This window comes from Alosa sapidissima, chromosome 10, assembly GCF_018492685.1.
Source record: "Alosa sapidissima isolate fAloSap1 chromosome 10, fAloSap1.pri, whole genome shotgun sequence".
Lineage (NCBI taxonomy): Eukaryota > Metazoa > Chordata > Actinopteri > Clupeiformes > Clupeidae > Alosa > Alosa sapidissima.
This window is the reverse complement of record NC_055966.1, coordinates 7,925,144-7,943,858: the sequence shown is the minus strand read 5'-3', so window position 1 is coordinate 7,943,858 and position 18,715 is coordinate 7,925,144. Positions and strand designations below refer to the sequence as shown.

The 18,715-nt window shown below is 43.5% G+C and overlaps 1 protein-coding gene and 1 long non-coding RNA gene across 2 annotated transcripts in view; one reads left to right on the top strand and one right to left on the bottom strand.

The window, feature by feature from the left end:
• The first annotated feature begins 4,707 nt into the window (after positions 1-4,707).
• The window catches only part of itga10 (integrin, alpha 10), a 42,082-nt gene continuing 28,074 nt past the window's right edge, over positions 4,708-18,715 (top strand). Inside the window, exons 1-6 of the mRNA XM_042105997.1 lie at positions 4,708-5,525; positions 12,626-12,737; positions 13,110-13,219; positions 13,680-13,768; positions 18,061-18,175; positions 18,347-18,474. Coding sequence (XP_041961931.1) covers positions 5,474-5,525; positions 12,626-12,737; positions 13,110-13,219; positions 13,680-13,768; positions 18,061-18,175; positions 18,347-18,474 — 606 coding nt within the window. The 5' untranslated portion in view covers positions 4,708-5,473. The remainder of the gene's footprint in view (positions 5,526-12,625; positions 12,738-13,109; positions 13,220-13,679; positions 13,769-18,060; positions 18,176-18,346; positions 18,475-18,715) is intronic.
• Positions 14,268-15,080, bottom strand: LOC121720151. Its single transcript, XR_006034465.1, has 3 exons — positions 15,050-15,080; positions 14,909-14,910; positions 14,268-14,352 (listed from the first exon to the last, which is right to left on the bottom strand). It is a non-coding gene; the product is annotated as an uncharacterized LOC121720151 (long non-coding RNA).

The window sequence follows — 18,715 nt, the reverse complement described above, 5'->3', positions numbered from 1 at the left end:
CTGCTTTGTCCATTGTCCATGTGTTTGTATTTATGTATCTATGTGAAAACTGTAAAGCGTCTTTGAGTGTCTTGAAAAGCCCTATAAAAATAAAAAATATATTATTATTATTATTATTATCTTTTTCTTTGCTCCATACCAAAGAGCGTGAGGCTGAGGCATCACATCTGTAAGGCCCACAATGAGCCTCTAGTTGTGCACATCTGGGCTGAGTTATTGCTCCTTGAGTGGGAGGTTTCAGTAAGCCTATTATTTTAGTATTGAGTTATTGATCCTTGAGTGCAGGTTTCACTAAGCATATTATTTTATTATGTTAGTGCAGGTTTCACTAAGCGTATTATTTCAATCTTTTCACTTCCTTCTGCCTCTTTTGTCTTTTGGTTCTTTTCACTTTCAGTTCACTTTCCTTGGAAATGAAATATGTGATACTAAAATGTCCATCTTTTGTAATTACCTACATGCTGAGGAGAGGAGCCAGCAAATGCTCTTCATAATCGATCTGTTTTGCTGCTTCCTGCAATCCCTATACGTATTGGGTTGTAACGACATGTGAATGTTAAATGGTAAATGGACTGCTTTATTAACACTTCTCTGCTCCTACAAGCACTTGAAATGGTTTACACACCCCTTCACTCACCCACTCATACACCCACAGTGGAGGCTGCCAGGCTAGGCACCAACCTGCACATCGAGACACCGCCCTGTGAGTGATCAACTTTATGGAAACACAAGTTCACCCCCTTTCACAGAGATGGATTACAGATTGTGTCTATTTACAATCTATCTATTGTATTGTGACTACAGGCCAAATTAATAGCTTCTTAAAAATATAAACTAGACTTTAGTAGTGAAATTCGAACTCAACTTCAGAGTTGTGCTTTTGGAGATCAGGAGAATGCTTGCGTTTTCATTGGTTGTCCATAAAGTATTTTTCTTTGCAGAATGTGTTGACATGACTTGTCCAGCAGGAGGCAACAGAGGAATGGATTCAGAACCATGGCAGATCCAGATGTTGACATGTTGATCACGAAACTGCCTCTTAACACTGCTCAAAAATGAGTGCGATTCTGAGGCAGGATTACAATAATAATAATATTGATTATGAGATAAAGCCATTGATATCACACACCATCATGTATACTAAATGCACCTGCACCTGACGTTGGATGAACAGTGAGGTCAGACTCCTGCTGAAGGCAGAAGACATTGCATTCAGATCCGGTGATGCTCAGGCCTATAGCTCATTAGGGGTTACCTGAAAAGGGGCATCAAAAAGACCAAGCACAACCACAAGCTAAGGATCGAGGATCACTTCAAGAACAACTCTCCACCCCAACTCCAGCCATCCACCACCAACATCTGCTTGCTTGATGAGTTGAACCACTTCTATGGCCGCTTTGACAGGGACAACAAGGATGTGGCCATTAAGGCTGTGGTGTCTGCAGAACACCAGCCCATCACACTCTCCCCCATCAATATGTGTGTGGCACTGAGCAGGACTAGATAGATAGATAGATAGATAGATAGATAGATAGATAGATAGATAGATAGATAGATAGATAGATAGATAGATAGATAGATAGATAGATAGATAGATACTTTATTGATCCCCAGGGGAAATTCAAGGGGACTAATGCACATAAGGCTGCTGGTCCTGATGGTATCCCCGGACGCGTCCTGTGCCTGTTGAGGTGTCCATGACCATGGCAATCCTGACAGGGAAAACAAGGAGGTAGACATTCTGTCCCTCAAAAGCCCCCCATACAACTGCACTACCCTATCCCATCCATAGTGTTCTATTTTATAAAATGTATACTGTCATTACACTTACACATAGCCATATTCTACTGCTCTTTATACTGTTCATATTGCACATACACATATGTTTAACTCTTATAATGTTACTGTTACTACACTGCACATATCTGTACATACTGTACATATCTGTATATACGGTTCATACTGAATATCCATACATACTTTTTTTATTTTACTGCTACTACACTGCACCTATCTGTACATTTTGTTCATACATTGTTCATACTACATATCCATATCTATTCTGCTAATACATTGCACATATTTATATTTAATTTATATTACTATAAACTATCCACTTTCTTAACTGTATACTACTGTCTACACTGCACTAGCCTTATACTGTTTATACTGCACCACCTGTCTATACTGTGCATATCACATTGCTTTTTTGCACTTCTGTTAGACGCAAACTGCATATTATTGTCTCTGTACTTGTACTCTGCACAAAGACAATAAAGTTGAATCTAATCTAATGTTGCTCAATAGCAACCTGTAAACAATGGGGCAATGAGCCAAAATCATATTACACCAGATCTATTAGATCAAAATGTGACTTTACATAACACCATACTTCTGCCCTTCCTGCACGCTTGCTGGTCTTTTTGGCCCCCACCGTCGGCTTCAAGGCAGCGTTGCCACTGTTGGCTTCAAGGCAGTGCTGCCACCGTCGACTTCAAGGCAGTGTTGCCACTGTTGGCTTCAAAGCAGTGTTGCCCTGCCTAACCCTTGCCTAAACCAAGTGCTCTCAAAGCAGCGCTGCCTTGAAGTCGACAGTAGGGGCCAAAAAGACCATATATCATCCTGCACACATGCATTATACATCATACCTGGTCAGATTATTTCAGTGACATCTTTAGAGTAATCCCCAGCATATCATGACACTGCATTCAAAATGAGATGAGAGTGATTATGATAGATTACTGTATGGCTCTGCCATGAGACAATAATTTAAAAGAACAATAATTAAAAGGTTCTCATCAACTGGAAATGTGTCAAAGCTGCTTGGACAAAAATCCATCCCTGCTGAAATATGGAAAACATACTAGTTTACCCAGTTTACAATGTTAATTCAAATGGTTTTACTTGTCGTACCACCTTAAGCTGGTCATTTTAGCTGGTGTTGCTGGTGTTGCTGGTTTAACTGGCCATGCCAGCTTATGTTAGTCATTCTAGCAAACCAGCATGACCATCTTACACCAACAATGTCAATCTTGGCAGGCTGGTCACCAGCACCATCTTACACCAGCTGTATACCACAAGACAGGCTGGTCACACCAGAATGACCAGCTTTCTCAGATGGTCACCCCAGCATGTTCACCTGGTGGCACAACACAAGCAAAGACCAGCAAGAACTGGATGAAAACCATGAAAGACCAGCTAAAACCAGCTACCAGCATAAGCTGGTTTCTAGCTCTTTTTTTTCAGCAGGGATCTTTATCTTGCCCCCAAGCACAGTATGGAGGATGGTAAGAGAATTCCATAAGAACCACTGTTGGGCAATTACAGAAAAAGGTTATTTTTGCGCACGATTTTATTCATGCTGCTAGGCAGCCTGGATTTCATGGAGCAAATTTTCACCTCAGTTAGGGGACCAATCACAGAACAGAGGGAGGGCAGCAAGACGATGATGACACACCGAAGCCGTTATGAGCTACGTACAGACGCATTTGATAGACATTTGTAGCGCCCAATAAATGGCTCTGGGCATTCGTAAACCACGTTTCAAATACGAGAAAATGAATGTCTAGTTCCCAGACCCCATTTCAATGAGATGAGGTCTGACGTTAGCCAGGCTAGAAAAAGGTATCATCTTGGGATCACCAAGTCCCTCAAAAAATCTTCAAAGTGACCTCAGTGCTAATAGATTATTTAGATAATCTTATTACATGTACATGGCAGGAGTTACTGAATGCTACAGTGACTTTGTCTGGTGGTCTATTGTCAGATTAAATTAAAATTGCACTCTTTGGCAAGAAACACTAGTTGGGTTTGGCATACATAGAAGAATGACTACTCAAAAGAACCCCATGCCTAATGAGAATTATGGTGGAGGAGCTGAAATGTTGTGGGGCTTTTTAAACAAATGTATATTAAATATTATTTCCAAAGGCCTGTGAAATCTTACTAAGGTGCTTGGTATCATGAACCCCAAAAAAACATCTGAACATTTTTAATGAAAATCTGCCAATCTCTGCCAAGACACTAAAAGTGTCATGATTGGATCATTCATCAGGTCAATGGACCAAAACAAATGTCTAGATCAAAACAAAAATGGTTTAGTGAACACAAACATGAAGGTCCTACCACTGCCATCTCAGCCCCCTGGTCTAAAGTCCATAGAAAAACAGTGGGGTGAATCAAAGTGCACAAGTGTGGACCTAGGAGTCTGGACAATCTGTTATCTGGGATGTCATAGGAGAATATCAATATTGTTTCCTTTTTGAGATTTTCCTTTTTCTCAGAATAAACGTGCTTCCCTTCAAGATTGGATTTTTCCTCATTGTTTTGTCACCAAAAGATTATTTTTATAACAATAATTAGTCAACTTTAACAGGGGTGCCAGTAATTCTGGACGGCACTGTACAGCCAAATGGTATAACATTACAACATTGTCAAAAAAACAAAATAATTTAAAAAAAAAAATGTTTGGAGCTACATTCATATTCACTTATGTGTAGCCCTACATCTTTTAAATGATGCCTAACAAACATCACCAGGCATAGTTATAAATGTAAACATGAAGATGGCAAAATATGAGGTGATGAGGACTGTTTGGAGAAAGAGAGAGAGAGAGAGAGAGAGAGAGAGAGAGAGGAGTGTGGTTTGGGGTTTTTAAAATGCGAACCAGGCGCAGAGAGGGGCCAGTGTGCGTATACTGCACAGGACTGTCCTACTCCGCACGGGGATAAAAGCGCTCTTTCATTTGGCTGTGTGTATTTTGGAGAGAGCTCCAGCCGCTCAAAGGAAACCGGCGTGAATATGGAAAAACGCGCAGAAAGCTATAAACAATCGTCAGTAAATTGAAACGAAATACGGAAACTCCAACGATTCTATTTCACCTCAAAAACGTCGGAGTCCAAGTGGCACGGTGGCCTAGTGTACTGAGATAACTTATGGAATCCCGCGCGCCATGAATATGTCCGTTTGCTGAGAAACGGGGATAACGCGCTGACAAGGCTGATATATTCTCAACGGACGTTCTCCTTTCGCCTGAAGATATTCAGGTCTTTTGAGTAAAGCTGTTACTCTACTCTTTTTGTTGATGGCCACAGAGCACCGAGGAACTCAACATTCAACCACCTCTGGAATTAATGGACACCTGCATTCTGTAAACTGGGTGATGTAGATTTCTGTTTCAGGGAAAAAACGAATTGAAGTAAAGTTGTGATGCTGTGAGCTCTTGACGATATTCAGCAAGAATCTCATTTCCTTATCGGCAATGTGAAGCACTGTTGTTTGCACTGGGCTTTCCGCGCGTTATGCACAGGAACGGAACTGTTACGCAGGTACAGGGAATACGCAAAATCGAAAGGAGCGCGTGTGCGCACGAACTTGAACATATGTACGGATTTTAAACAAACTCCAGGGACTCCGACTGGAAACAAAAAAAGCAAGCAACCCACAAGAACTGATAACATCACATACCTGACAAATGGAGTTACGCAAATACTTGCTACTACTTGAGTATATTGTGCTTCTTAAAGGTAAGAATAGCTTACCTCCCTCTCCCTTGGTTTTTATTTATATTTAGAGGCCTAACGTTGTAGTGGTTAGGAGTAACAAAAGTGGAAACCAAAGAAGACGAGCATAACATTATAAAATAATTCATCTAACTGGTCACATATGAATGGGTCCATTCATGAGGAATCTCATGTTGTAGATCACAATGTAACAGGAGCTAAGGATACAGCAGGATCAGTTATAGAGGAAATTTCATACTGGACGGTGTAAGATGAATGTGAAGCAAGCACGGGTCATTTTCATGATGGGGTTATGATTTTACTGTTGAATGCAAGAAGAATCATTGCTATTCAAATCCGGGTCATTAGATCTCTGTGTTACGTGTCCTCAGGTGGAACCTTGACGTCAATCAACTATTCTCCAAAACAGTAACCCACTCAAAATGTCCCAAAGCCCTTGGAGTTGTCTAATCATCCGAAACTTTAAAATAATGGAAAATACCTACGCAGCTTTTCACCTTTTGATTTTGGCGTGGAAAATTCGGAATTTCCGCCGAAGACTGTTTCCTTTTCACAGGCACAGGCTATAATTTGGTTCGTTCCGCATGCGCTCAGCACCGGATTGTTGGCGTTCGGTAATTCAGATATAGCAACAGACTGTCAAATTGTTTTAAATAAGGGGCAGACAAAAACTAATTGAAAATTCAGTCTAAAACCTCTTAATAAAATCTGTATTCTTGCTCTGTAACATGAAAACCTTATTCAGGCTCCACTGTGGCTAACATTGTTTGCGAACCCCCTTCACGCTTTTGGCAAATCCTGAAAAGCCATTAGGGTCACAGGCATCACGCTTGCCCTGTCATTCGTCTACCTCTAAGCATTAACTCCTATATGGGCCATGCATGCAGACTGGCTCTGTGCCAATGTGTGTGTGTGTTTGTGTGTGTATGTGTGTGTGTGTGTGTGTGTGTGTGTGTGTGTGTTTTATTTTATTTCATTTCATTTTATTTTATGACTTGTATGTTACTTTAGCTTACTACATCACAGTATATGAGCAGCAGCTGTGGGTGTTGATGTTTTAACAATCCATGTTGGGATTTAATATCACAGAGTCTAACTACAGTTAGGGGAGAGTACAGTAGACCATGAGGGGGACTGTGTGGTCACTGCACACTGACTATGTATATTTATGATGGGTGTGTAGGCTATATCTACATGGGTGTCTGCAGGGGTGGGTGAGTCTCAGTGTGTGTGTGTGTGTGTGTGTGTGTGTGTGTGTGTGTGTGTGTGTGTGTGTGTGTGTGTTTGTGTGTGCATGTGTGTGTGTGTGTGTGTGTGTGTGTGTGTGTGTGTGTGTGTGTGTGTGTGTGTATGTGTCTTTGTCTGGTGCGTTTGTAAGTTTAGGCAGTATACATTTGGTTGTCAGTATGAATGTGTGTGTGCTTACACTTACACGGAGGTGTATATGTTTATCTTGTGAGGGTGTAGGACATGTAGGTCATGTGTTTGAGTATGTGTGGTCAGTAGGTAGCTTTGGTCATGCATATGCTCACGTCCACCTACATGCGTGTGTGTTTTTTGTCTAGTTGTACATATAGTTTTAAAGTGTGTGAGTGTGTATGTCTACAGTCAGTATAGGTCAGTATAGTGCATCTCTCTCTCTCTCTCTCTCTCTCTCTCTCTCTGTCTCTCTCTCTCTCTCTCTCTCTCTCTGTGTGTGTGTGTGTGTGTGTGTGTGTGTGTGTGTGTGTGTGTGTGTGTGTGTGTGTGTGTGTGTGTGTGTGTGTATGTGTGTGTGTGTGTGTGTGTGTGTGAGAGAGATTGGTCAGTCTGTAGGTGTAGTTGTTTATGCTGATGGTTTCAGCAGGTGCCCTCTGATGAGCTGGCCTCCCTGGGCTCATGCACTCCTGCACTGTTGTGTTGCAGTCAGATGGAGAACACAGACCTCACACTCATCTCTTTCTCTCTCTGTTTTTGACTCACTCCCTCGGTCTCTTTCACTCATTCTCTCTCTTTGTCTCACTCACTTCCTCTCTTACTTTCACATCCTCTCTCTACATCTTTCTCTTCTCTCTCTTTTTCTATAACCCTTTGCCTCTCTCTTTCTCTCTCTCTCTCTCTCTCTCTCATTCCACCCAGATCCCTAGAGTAAACTAATAGAAATAGGAGCACTCAAAAGAGCTGAAATTCACAAGCGCATGTGCGTGTGTATGTGTATGTGTGTGTGTGTGTATGTGAGTGTGTGTGTGTGTGTGTGTGTGTGTGTGCGTGTATGTGTGTGTGTCTACAGTATGTGTCTGTGTGTGTGTGTGTGTGTGTGTGTGAGTGTGTGTGTCTATATGTCTCTCTCTCTCTGTGTGTGCGTGTGTGTGTGTGTGTGTGTGTGTGTGTGTGTGTGTGTGTGTGTGTGTGTGATGTTTTCGTTTGAAATGTTGGAATTTATCTGGATGTGGATTCAGTGAGTGGGGGAACATACAGTAGGCACTCAGCAGGTTCCTTACAGGAAGGGAGGGATAGAGAGACAGGAAGAGAAGAGCGATGCCTGTGTGAGCCAGTGAGTGAGAGAGAGCGAAAAGAAGAGAGGTGGGGAGGGAGAGGGAAGGAGGAGAGATAGGGAGGGAGAGAAAGAGGGGGAGAGAGAGAGGGAGGGAAGAAGAGAGGGAGTACTTAGATACATCAAGTAGGAAGTGATTCTCCGGAAAAAACATTTTTCCATTATGGTAAACAACAGGTCTAATGGATACTATGCTCTGCTATATTATAGTTTTCTCTCTGCAATAATGATCCCTTGCAGCTTTTCGTGTGAAAACTGTAGCAGCTCATTATTTACAGAGACGAAGCCAAGCCTGTATGGTGAGATATATCATTTCAAAACAGGATTTATAATGAGCCACATGATGCATGTGTAAATTGTATATCCTTTTTTCCTTTTCTGAAAAAAGTTGCGTTATGTTAAATAGTGAAGAGGTGGAGGTCCTGAGTCTGCGAGACCTTCAGAAAGCCTGAGGTACCATGGCCAAAGGCATGCTAGGGCCCTCAGCACTGCTCAGGCCACAACTGGCTCCTTAAGGCCAACGCCCAATGGCGGCATCTGACGCGCGACAAGTGAGGCCAAAGTTTAGAACTCCATTATTTTCAACTGACCAATGCCCACTAGCAGTGACTAACGCAAGTTTAGAAAATTGTTCTCTCTCTTGAGCGTTAAATCCACTAGTGGACGTTGGCCCTTAAGAACTTCAGAGGGGGCATAGCCTGGGTTTTTCTGAGATAGAGGCTTCTGGGCATTGGCCCTGCTGGCCCAGGCTATAATTCAGCCTTAATATACACTTACTCATGCACATAAACACACACACACACACACACACCAGCGCATAGCAGAGGGCAGATCTATAGAGGAAATACATTTAGTCTCTTTGGTACTTTGGGACTCATGGTTAGTGTCTCCTCATCGCGGGGGCCCTTTGTCTCCAGCTAACGTGTCCCATGTGGGGCAGCAGACCATTTGGGATATGCTAGAATACGCTGGAGTGTGGAGACAACCCACGCATGTGGTTGAAAGCCACTAGGGAAACTGACACAAGTCCAACTCACTGTGTTTATGTATGTCTGTCTTTGTGTGTGGTGTGTGTGTGTGGTGTGTGTGTGTGTGTGTGTGTGTGTGTGTGTGTGTGTGTGTGTGTGTGTGTGTGTGTGTGTGTGTGTGGTGTGTGTGCGTGTGTGTGTGTGTGTGTGTGTGCGTGTGCATGTGGTGTGTGCGTGTGCATGTGTGTGTGCCTATTTGTGGGTCTATCTCTCTGTCTTGGTGTGCGTGTGTATGTACTGTATGAAGTAAAAGACTTTACAGTCACCACTGAATTGTACAAATGTTTAGAGTTACCATGGCAAAACCCTGGAGGCCATATATGTGGGCTTGAGCTATAAACTCCACTGAGATTTAAACCAGAGAGAGTGAGAGAAAGAGAGAGAGAAGAGAGAGAGAGAGAGAGAGAGAGAGAGAGAGAGAGAGAGAGAGGCTCTTTCAAATGCTCTTTATCAACATATCATACTCAGAGTATCAGACTCAAAAGGCTTCGTCATATGAAACATTCATATTTACCCTTCTCTCCCTGTAAATATTACACAATGGATTCTCAAAGATCGAAAAGACTTCAGTTTTCAAAGGCTGTTGTAAAGCTTACTCTGTGTTGCTCAAAAACTTGAACATGCCAAACATGTCTGCATTAAAAATGTCTGTTCGTTTTCCACTGTTTTGCTATGTTATTTCACAATTTCCCAAAGTTAATTTAGAATATGCATACCGTCTGAACCTTAAAACAAACCCTGAAGAGTTCCGTTGATGAAATATCTGCAAAAGATGGGAAACATTGCCCACGATGGCACACTAAAGTAAGAGCTAAATGTGAAAGCCATGGAGTAAGCACAAAAGTGTGTTTGTTATAATGTACTGTGCAATCTGCACAGAGTGTGTTTGTTGTAATGTCCATGTGCAATCTGTACTGTTGGTTCCAGATGGGATGTGTCCATCATGGAGGCTACTTTGTGAAAGAGCTGTGGGATCCTTACAGGGTGTCAGTCCATCTATGATGATGATCCCACTCAGATGGTTCAGTATCTCTTGGAGTGTGTGGTGCCCTGAACCTCTCTTCTGTGTCATGGGGAACGATGCTGAGATTAGAGATGGAGAGAGGATTGAGATGAGATGACAGAAACCTCTAAATGGGTTAAATGTGTTCTCTTTTAGACAGACAAAGGCAGAGAGAAGTCTCAAACTCTGTTCAACCATTATCCCAAGTTCTCAAACATGCTCTCACATCAGTATGATCTCCAAACCAAAATCCTCAGTCACAAGATGGAAAGAGATAGGTAGAGGGAGGGAGGGAGAGAGGGAGGGAGGGAGAGAGAGAGAGAAAGAGAGGGAGAGATGAAGTGGCAAAAGTGTGTTCAAAAGCAGCAGTGTGTGTGTGTGTGTGGGGGGGGGTGATGGCTTCAACTGCCCCTGAGGACGTGTCAAAAGAAATAAGAGAAAAACGACAGATTGGATGAATGGAGTAGAAAAGAGTGTGTCTTTACAAAAGGAAATGTGTGGGAAGCCGAAGAGGGACCGGGAGGAAAGAGGAGACTCCTGGGGAGAGACAGGGAGGGATGAGATGTGGTGGAGAGAAAGAGAGGTTCTGGTTCAGGTTCTGGGGTTTGGACCCTCTTTTGGTTCTGTTTAAACGGGCTGAACCTTGAAGATAACAGAATTTTGATTTGGTTCAGATAAGGAGAACTGAACCTTGGTTTGGTTCTGATAAAGCGGGCTGAACCCTGATGTGGTTCTGATTCTAGGCATTGGGCTGTAGCGGGCTGGATCTGAATATGGGGAGTTTGAGTCAGTGATGTTTTTGGGGGTCTGGTTTTAGATGCTGGGGTCTTGGGTTTGTGTTTTTGTCTTGGGGGGGGCGGGGGTGCTGTGGGTTTGGTGCTGGTTCTTAGGAGCTGAACTCGTTGCGTTTGGCTGTTTGGGTTTGGGCCCAGCTTGTGTTTTTGGAAAGGCTCAGCCTCTGTCCCACTCCACTCTGACAAAACAATCAGATGAAACCCAAGCCAGTGGTGCAGCAGTGTGTGTGTGTGTGTGTGTGTGTGTGTGTGTGTGTGTGTGTGTGTGTGTGTGTGTGTGTGTGTGCTTGTGTGTGTGTGTGTGTGTGTGTGTGTGTGTGTGTGTGTGTGTGTGTGTGTGTGTATGTGTACAGTATGTGTGTGTGTGTGTGTGTGTGTGTGTGTACATACATTCCTAAGTTAAACACTTTGCTCACAAATGCTTTCCGCCAACTTTCCACTCACTCTACACCAAGCTTGCTATGGAAATGAGGAATGTGATTTGCAGCCATTACGAGGGACGTATTTAGAGTAACACATAAAGGAATATGATCATGACTGATCAGTGGCAGAGAAGTGTATGTTTGGGCTCTGATCTCACTTTGTGGTTCAGTCTCTCTCTCTCTCTCTCTCTCTCTCTCTCCCCTGTCTTTTTTGTCTTTTTCCCTCACTTCCTCTACTTCTTTTTCCTTACTCCTCTCTTTCTATCTCCCTCTCTTTTCCTTGCTATCTCCCTCCCTCACACTCACATACACACTCTCTCTTCTCTCCCTCTCTAATGCTCACACTCTCTTCTCTCCCTCTCTAATGCTCACACTCTCTCTTCTCTCCCTCTCTAATGCTCACACTCTCTCTTCTCTCCCTCTCTTCCAAACTGTAAGTCCCTCGTTCTTGCCTTGTGTAAAAGGTAGGCTTGTGTGTCATAACAGGGATCTACTATGCTCAGTAGTTATTTCAACCCACACCCTTCCTCCCCCTCCTCTCCCTCCCCTAATACTCTTGTTTATGCCCCTCTTTGCTCTTTGCTTCAACTTCAATATGCAAACAGTGGAATCAGCAACTGAGTTACAGTAATTTGACATAACACAGTTTAACACACTCAGAATGTTATTTGCAAGGATAGTATTAAATGGAGTCAGACAAATACAAAAATAGATTATATTTTAGAAAATAGAATTTTATTTTACGTTTTACATTCATAATGTTTTATTTACATCGTGTTTTTATGTTACAGTATATTGGTCAAATACAAGCCGTTGGGAATATTTTGAAGGAACTTGTTTTCTAAACAAGAGAGAAGTAGTTTGTCTAGAAAGGCCATGAACATCCAATCAGTCAGGACAACATGGCAGCAATCCAGTTGGGTGGCCTAACTGGAATGTCTGCCAATCAGGGGGCATAACCACTGCAGTGTTTGAAAGCTTCAAAAATCAACACTGTGCTATTTTGTGAATTTCTGCTTGTGTTATTGGCTAGTTGTACGTTAGTGCTTCAGTCTGTGTTTCATTTTATTGGCCAATTCTATGTCTTTTGGTGTTTTGGTCTGTGTTCTCTCTTATTGGCCAGTTCTTTGTCAGTTCTTCAGCCTGATTGGTCAGATCTGTGTCAGTACTTCAGCCTGTGTCTTGTCTGATTGGTGAGGTCTGTGTCAGTGCCTCAGTCGGTGTCTTTTCTGATTGGTCAGGTCTGTTGTCAGTGCCTCAGTCTGTGTCTTCTGATTGGTCAGATCTGTTCAGTGCATCAGTCTGTTTTGTCTGATTTGCCAGGTCTGTGTCAGTGCTTCAACATTGATGTGACGAGGCCGCGGATCTTCACTGGACCGGAGGACACGCAGTTTGGCTTCTCAGTGCTCCAACACGAGGCCGATGGGGAGAAATCGTAAGTAGCCAGTGTTGTGGCCTCAAGGCCAATTCTGTTGCCTCTAAGAGTGGCAAAACCTTTTAAAGTTAAAGCTTCAGACTGTGTATTGTCTCATGATCATGCAAGAGGCTAATCACCATTCTGCACCATTTTGGAAATATGATTTAGACTCAGTTGTTGAAGGACAAGAGTACTGTATTATTTTGGAAAATAAATTGTATAAACGTAGTAAAATTTAGGCAATCTCTGTATTAGCACGAATGTCTTAGAACCATGGTCACCATCCTTCAGTGTTGCTAAAAAAGATGTAAAACAGTTTCTACTGGACAAGCCTAGCCTCAGCAATCAGGGGTCAGACAGGGTCAGTCTGACTGGTTGTGCTGTGTGCAGGATGTTGGTGGGGGCACCTTGGGATGGGGCGCCCAATAACAAGAAAGGAGACATATACAAATGCAGCATGGGGAATGAGCGCAACTCCAACTGCACCAAGCTCAACCTGGGTAATGACCCACCACTTAAACACTCCATGCTTTATGGACACAATCAACCATTAGAACTTTGCTGAGTTAGCATTCCATGTTAACTCCACAGAAAGTACTCTCACACACCCATAATCATAAAATTACATGAAACAGTAATGTATAGTTCCATTTGTGAGCATTAAGGTGGGAGCATCTCTCCCTCCCTTTCTCTGTCTAATTCCATCACTCCATCTCGTCCCGCTCTTTCTTCTTCTCACTCTCTCATTCTCACTTTCTCTCTATTTGTCTCACTCTACCACTCCTCCACATCCGCCTATTTCCTTCTCTCCCTCTTTCTTTATCCATCTCCCTCTCTCCCCCTTCATCTCTCTCTCTCTCCCCCCTTCATCTCTCCCACCCCTTCATCTCTCTCTCTCTCTCCCGTTTATCTCTCTCTCTCTCCCTTACCATCCCTCTCTCTCTCTCTTGCTTTGTACAGGTGATACAGCTTTAGCGAATGTATCTCGAAACCTTAAGAACTCTCACCTGGGCATGACCATCAGCCCCAATACACCTGATGGCCTCCTGGTAAGTGCACATACACCTGTCTCAACATACCTGGGCGGCAGTGGCTCAGGAGGTAGAGGAGTCGTCCAGCAACTGGACTCCTGCTGACCCTGTTGAAGTGTCCTTGAGCAAGACACTTAACCCCAGTGCTCCCGATGAGCAGGTTGGCACCTTGCATGGCAGCCTCTGCCATCAGTGCGTATGTGAATGGGTGAAGAGGCATGAGGCATGAAAATAAAGTGCTTGTAAAGTGTATTTGTATTGTAAAATGGGTAACACTTTACAATAAGGGTACACAATTTAGCATTAGTTAAGTATAAGTTAAGCATTAACAAACACGTAATTCATCATTATTAAGTATGTTTTCAACATTAAGGATTAACACATTGCACACATTAGGAATTCATAATTTGTAACAAAGGTAAACACACTGATAACCAGGGCGCCTGCAAGAATGTATGCACACCCATCTACAGACAACTGCAGGTGTGCCTGCTGATAACACCTACTAAATAATGAGGAAAAGCACATTTGTTAATCCTTAAGTAATGTTGAAAACATACTTAATAATGATGAATTAAGTGTTTGTTAATGCTTAACTAATACTTAAAGCGATGGTTCGGAGTAATTTCACTCTAGGGTCCTTTGCACTATGACCCCGACACACACACACACACACACACACACACACACACACACACAGAGGTGTATGTTTTTACCAGGGACTATAACAGGCATTGATGCTACTATCTGCTACTATCTACCACTGCATCGATATTACTTCCGTGATTTGGGAAAAGCCTGTAAAAGTCCTGGCAGGAAGCATGCATAAGAACAATGAACAATTATTAGTTAACACTAAGTTGTAAACACTTCGGAAAAAAATATTAAAAACTGGATATAACAAAAAACTTTGATGTAATCGCTTCCTGCCAGGACTTTTACGGGCTTTTTTCCAAATCACGGAAGTAACGTTGACGCAGCGGTGGATAGTAGCAGATAGTAGCATCCATCAGGCAAGTGTTATTTAAATAAACTCCTGGTGTACTTACAAACTTTTCAATGCCTCGTTTTATGAGTAAAGAACATACTGTAGAAGTTTCGTACCATTCAGGGCATTATTAGTGGGGTAATTTACGAGATAAAAGTTGGTTCCATTACGCCTGCAGAAACTCATTCGTTTCTGACAGCGCTACTCGACCAGGGCTCGACCAAGGGAAAACAGGTTCTGGGAGGGTGTTTGGCTCGGGGTCATGGTGCAAAGGACCCTAGAGTGAAATTACTCTGAACCATCGCTTTAACTAATGCTAAATTGTGTACCCTTATTGTAAAGTGTTACCGTACAATGTAAATCGCCTTGGGTGCTCGCAGGAGTTGAAAAAAAGCACTGTATTAATGCAGTCCATTTACCATACCTGAAGCACATTCACCTGTTATAGTCCCTGGTAAAAACATACACCTCTCTCTGTGTGTGTGTGTGTGTGTGTGTGTGTGTGTGTGTGTGTGTGTGTGAGTAAACTCTATATTCATAGTGTAAAAGCAGTCTCTCCAGTATTCCGACTGCACCTGCGACTCATGCCTTTGGCTGGAAGTGCGGTTCTTGTTAATGGGGTTTGTAAGGAAGTGGGGAGCCAGAGCAGGATGCAGTCACTGCCACATTACAGCCAATGAGTCACTGAGGGAAAGCGCCAGCTAACGCAGCTGCCTGTCATGTCCTCTGTGTGCCTGTTATAAAGCACGTGTGTGTTTTTCGCAGGTTTCTAGGGTGTGTGTGTGTTCATGTGTGTGCATGCGTGTGTGTGTGTGTGTGTGTGTGTGTCTGAGGGTTTTGTGGACTGGGATGGTCATGACGGAGGAATCTCCCGGCTATTGCTCACCTGACCGCATCCATCTTACTCTGACCAAACACACACACACGTGCACAAACAGAAACACACACACACACACACACACACACACACACACACACACACACACACACACACACACACAAACAAACAAACTATTGCCTATCCTACCAAAAGACACCAGTGTTTGTCTCAATAGTGAAAGACAAGGACAAGGGAAAGAAGGGAGAGATAGAGAGGGGGAGTTAATTACTCACTCTAAAGCATAGATCACCCCACACCAGATCTCTAAAGCATAGATCACCCCACACTCTGATCTCTAAAGCATAGATCACCCCACACCAGATCTCTAAAGCATAGATCACCCCACACTCTGATCTCTAAAGCATAGATCACCCCACACTCTGAACTCTAAAGCATAGATCACCCCACATCAGACCTGTGTGTGTGTGTGTGTGTGTGTGTGTGTTGTGTGTGTGTGTGTGTGTGTGTGAGCCTGGTTACACCAGGAACTCACTCTAAAGCATAGAGCATGCTAGCTACACCAGATCTCTGAACTCACTCTAAACCCTGGAGTTCTGCTTTAACTCATTTGCTGGAATCACTAGGTGGTCACTGCCAACAGTCTATCATTCTCTCTCTCTTTCTCTCTCTTTTGTGACATGTTCTTGTACCAATATTTGTGTTATGTTGCGGTTTAAGACATGCAGGTATTTTTATTTTTTCCCCTTTTTGATCTACTTTTTGATCTCAATTACCTTCAGTCAGTGTCTAGGTATTTATGTGTCATGATTGGAGAAAGTGTGAATGTGTGTGTGTGTGTGTGTGTGTGTGTGTGTGTGTGTGTGTGTGTGTGTGTGTGTGTAACTGGCCCTTTGGGACTGGAGTCACACACAGGTCAACAAGGACCAGGCCAGCAAAACCCACACTGGGGAGTGTGTCATGTGTCTTGGAAGCTAGACCTCTCAGGGTGAAGTGTGTGTGTGTGTGTGTGGTGTGTGTGTGTGTGTGTGTGTGTGTGTGTGTGTGTGTGTGTGTGCATGTGTAATGAGGCATAAGGCACACAGTGAGCCTTAATGTGTGTCAAAGAGCATGATTGTGTTTGTGTGTTTGAGTGTGTATGTTTGTGTGTGTGTGTGTGTGTGTGTGTAATGAGGCATGGAGCACACAATGCCTTAATGTTAGTTAAAGCCTATGATTGTGTTTGTTTGTGTGTGTGAGAGAGAGAGAGTGAGAGAGAGAGTGAGTGCAGCCGTGTGTGTGTGTGAGAGAGAGAGAGAGAGTGAGAGAGAGAGGGTGAGTGCATCTGTGTGTGTGTGTGTGTGTGCGTGTGTGTGTGTGTGTGTGTGTGTGTGTGTGTGTGTGTGACTTTTGGAGGGACCTTGCCTGTGGTTGGCACTATAACTGGACAGGAATGTAGTTCTGTGCCTTTGTAATGACAGGCCTAGAAAAAGCCATAACACCCCTTTCCCTCCCTCTCCTGTCTTTCTTTTCTGTCCTCATCCCTCACTCTCTCTCTCTCTCTCTCTCTCTCCATCTGTCTGTATGTCTGAGAGGATGATAATGACACAGGGTGAAACCCCTAAATGACTCGGTCTCGTTTCCTCCCCTTCTTTCTGAGTTTCTCTCTTCCTTTTGTCTCTGCGTGCCTGACTTTTTCTTCTGCTTTTATCTTTTGGTATGTTTTCCCTCTCTTTTTTGCCCTCCTCCTCACCCCCTCTCTTTCTTGCCCTCCTCCTCTCCTCCTCTCTCTCTTCCTCTCCTCCACATCACTCTCAAAGTCAAATAAATGCTACACTCTGGAGATGCTAATGTTTTGATGAGGTTTAGCGCTCTCCCGAACTACAGACCAATTGAGTTTAAACGACTTCACTGCTGGCCTCTAGCTCTGCTAAAGTAGTCACGACGACTGCCAGCATTTGTCAACAATTGTCTCCTGCTTTTCTTCTATTCTCTCTCTCTTCTCTCTCTCTCTCAATTGCTCTTGTTTTGTTCATGGATTTTATTATAGCCTTTTCCATTACCCATTCTTGCTTACCACAGCCTCAGCCTGTGCTCTATGTCTCTGCTGTTTATTCTCACTCTCTGCTGTGTGTGTGTGTGTGTTTGTGTGTTTGTCTTTCTCCAGAGGCCTTTATTGGTGTGTCTGGTAGCCGCAGTAACTCCTCTGCGCTCTTGCTGGGGGGGGGGGTGCAGTAGGGGGGAGGGGGGTGCAGTAGGGGGTCCCCAATTAGCACAACAGCCATATCCATATTTCTATTTCTACACTCGCTCCCTATAGCTCCGTTTTATGGCATATAGAGCTGGTGCAGACAGCCGTTCTGGTCCTCGGGTAAGAGGACAGGATAAAGAACTGTGGAACGGAACCCGTCTCAGTAGGGGAGCTCTCTTCTCTGAAATGGGAGGGACATGGAGTACAACTCATGTATTTGTATTTGTGTGTGTGTGTGTGTGTGTGTGTTGCAGGCTTGTGCACCCTTGTGGTCTCAGGAATGTGGTACGTCTATGTTCAGCACTGGGATCTGTGCATCATTGTATGATGACCTGGAGCCTAAGGCGACCATTAAACCAACTGCACAACGTATGTAACCTCTCTCTCTCACACGCACGCACGCACACACACACACACACACACACACACACACACACACACACACACACACACACACACACACACACACACACACAAGCAGTATTTCGCAGTATTTCTCCCCTCTTTCCACTTGTCTCATTCTCTCATATGTGTGTGTAGGATGCTCCACGTACATGGACATAGTCATAGTTCTAGATGGATCCAACAGCATCTACCCCTGGTATGAAGTCCAGAACTTCCTCAGCAACATCCTCAGCAAGTTTCACATCAGCCCAGAACAGATGCAGGTCAGTACTCTCTCTTTGTGTGTGGGAGCGTTAGAGTGAATGTGAATACTTGGTGTGGGTTTGTACCACCTGGAGCTTGCAGGCCTTGAGGATTCATGATTGTGAATGACTGAATTTACTGTGGGAATTCTCAGAAATTGCTGTGATCTTGAATTTCTTGAATTGAACATTTCGCGAAAAGTGGTCCAATCAGACCTAGGGCAGTAGGAGTGTGTGTGTCGTTCATGTTTATTGGGAAAGT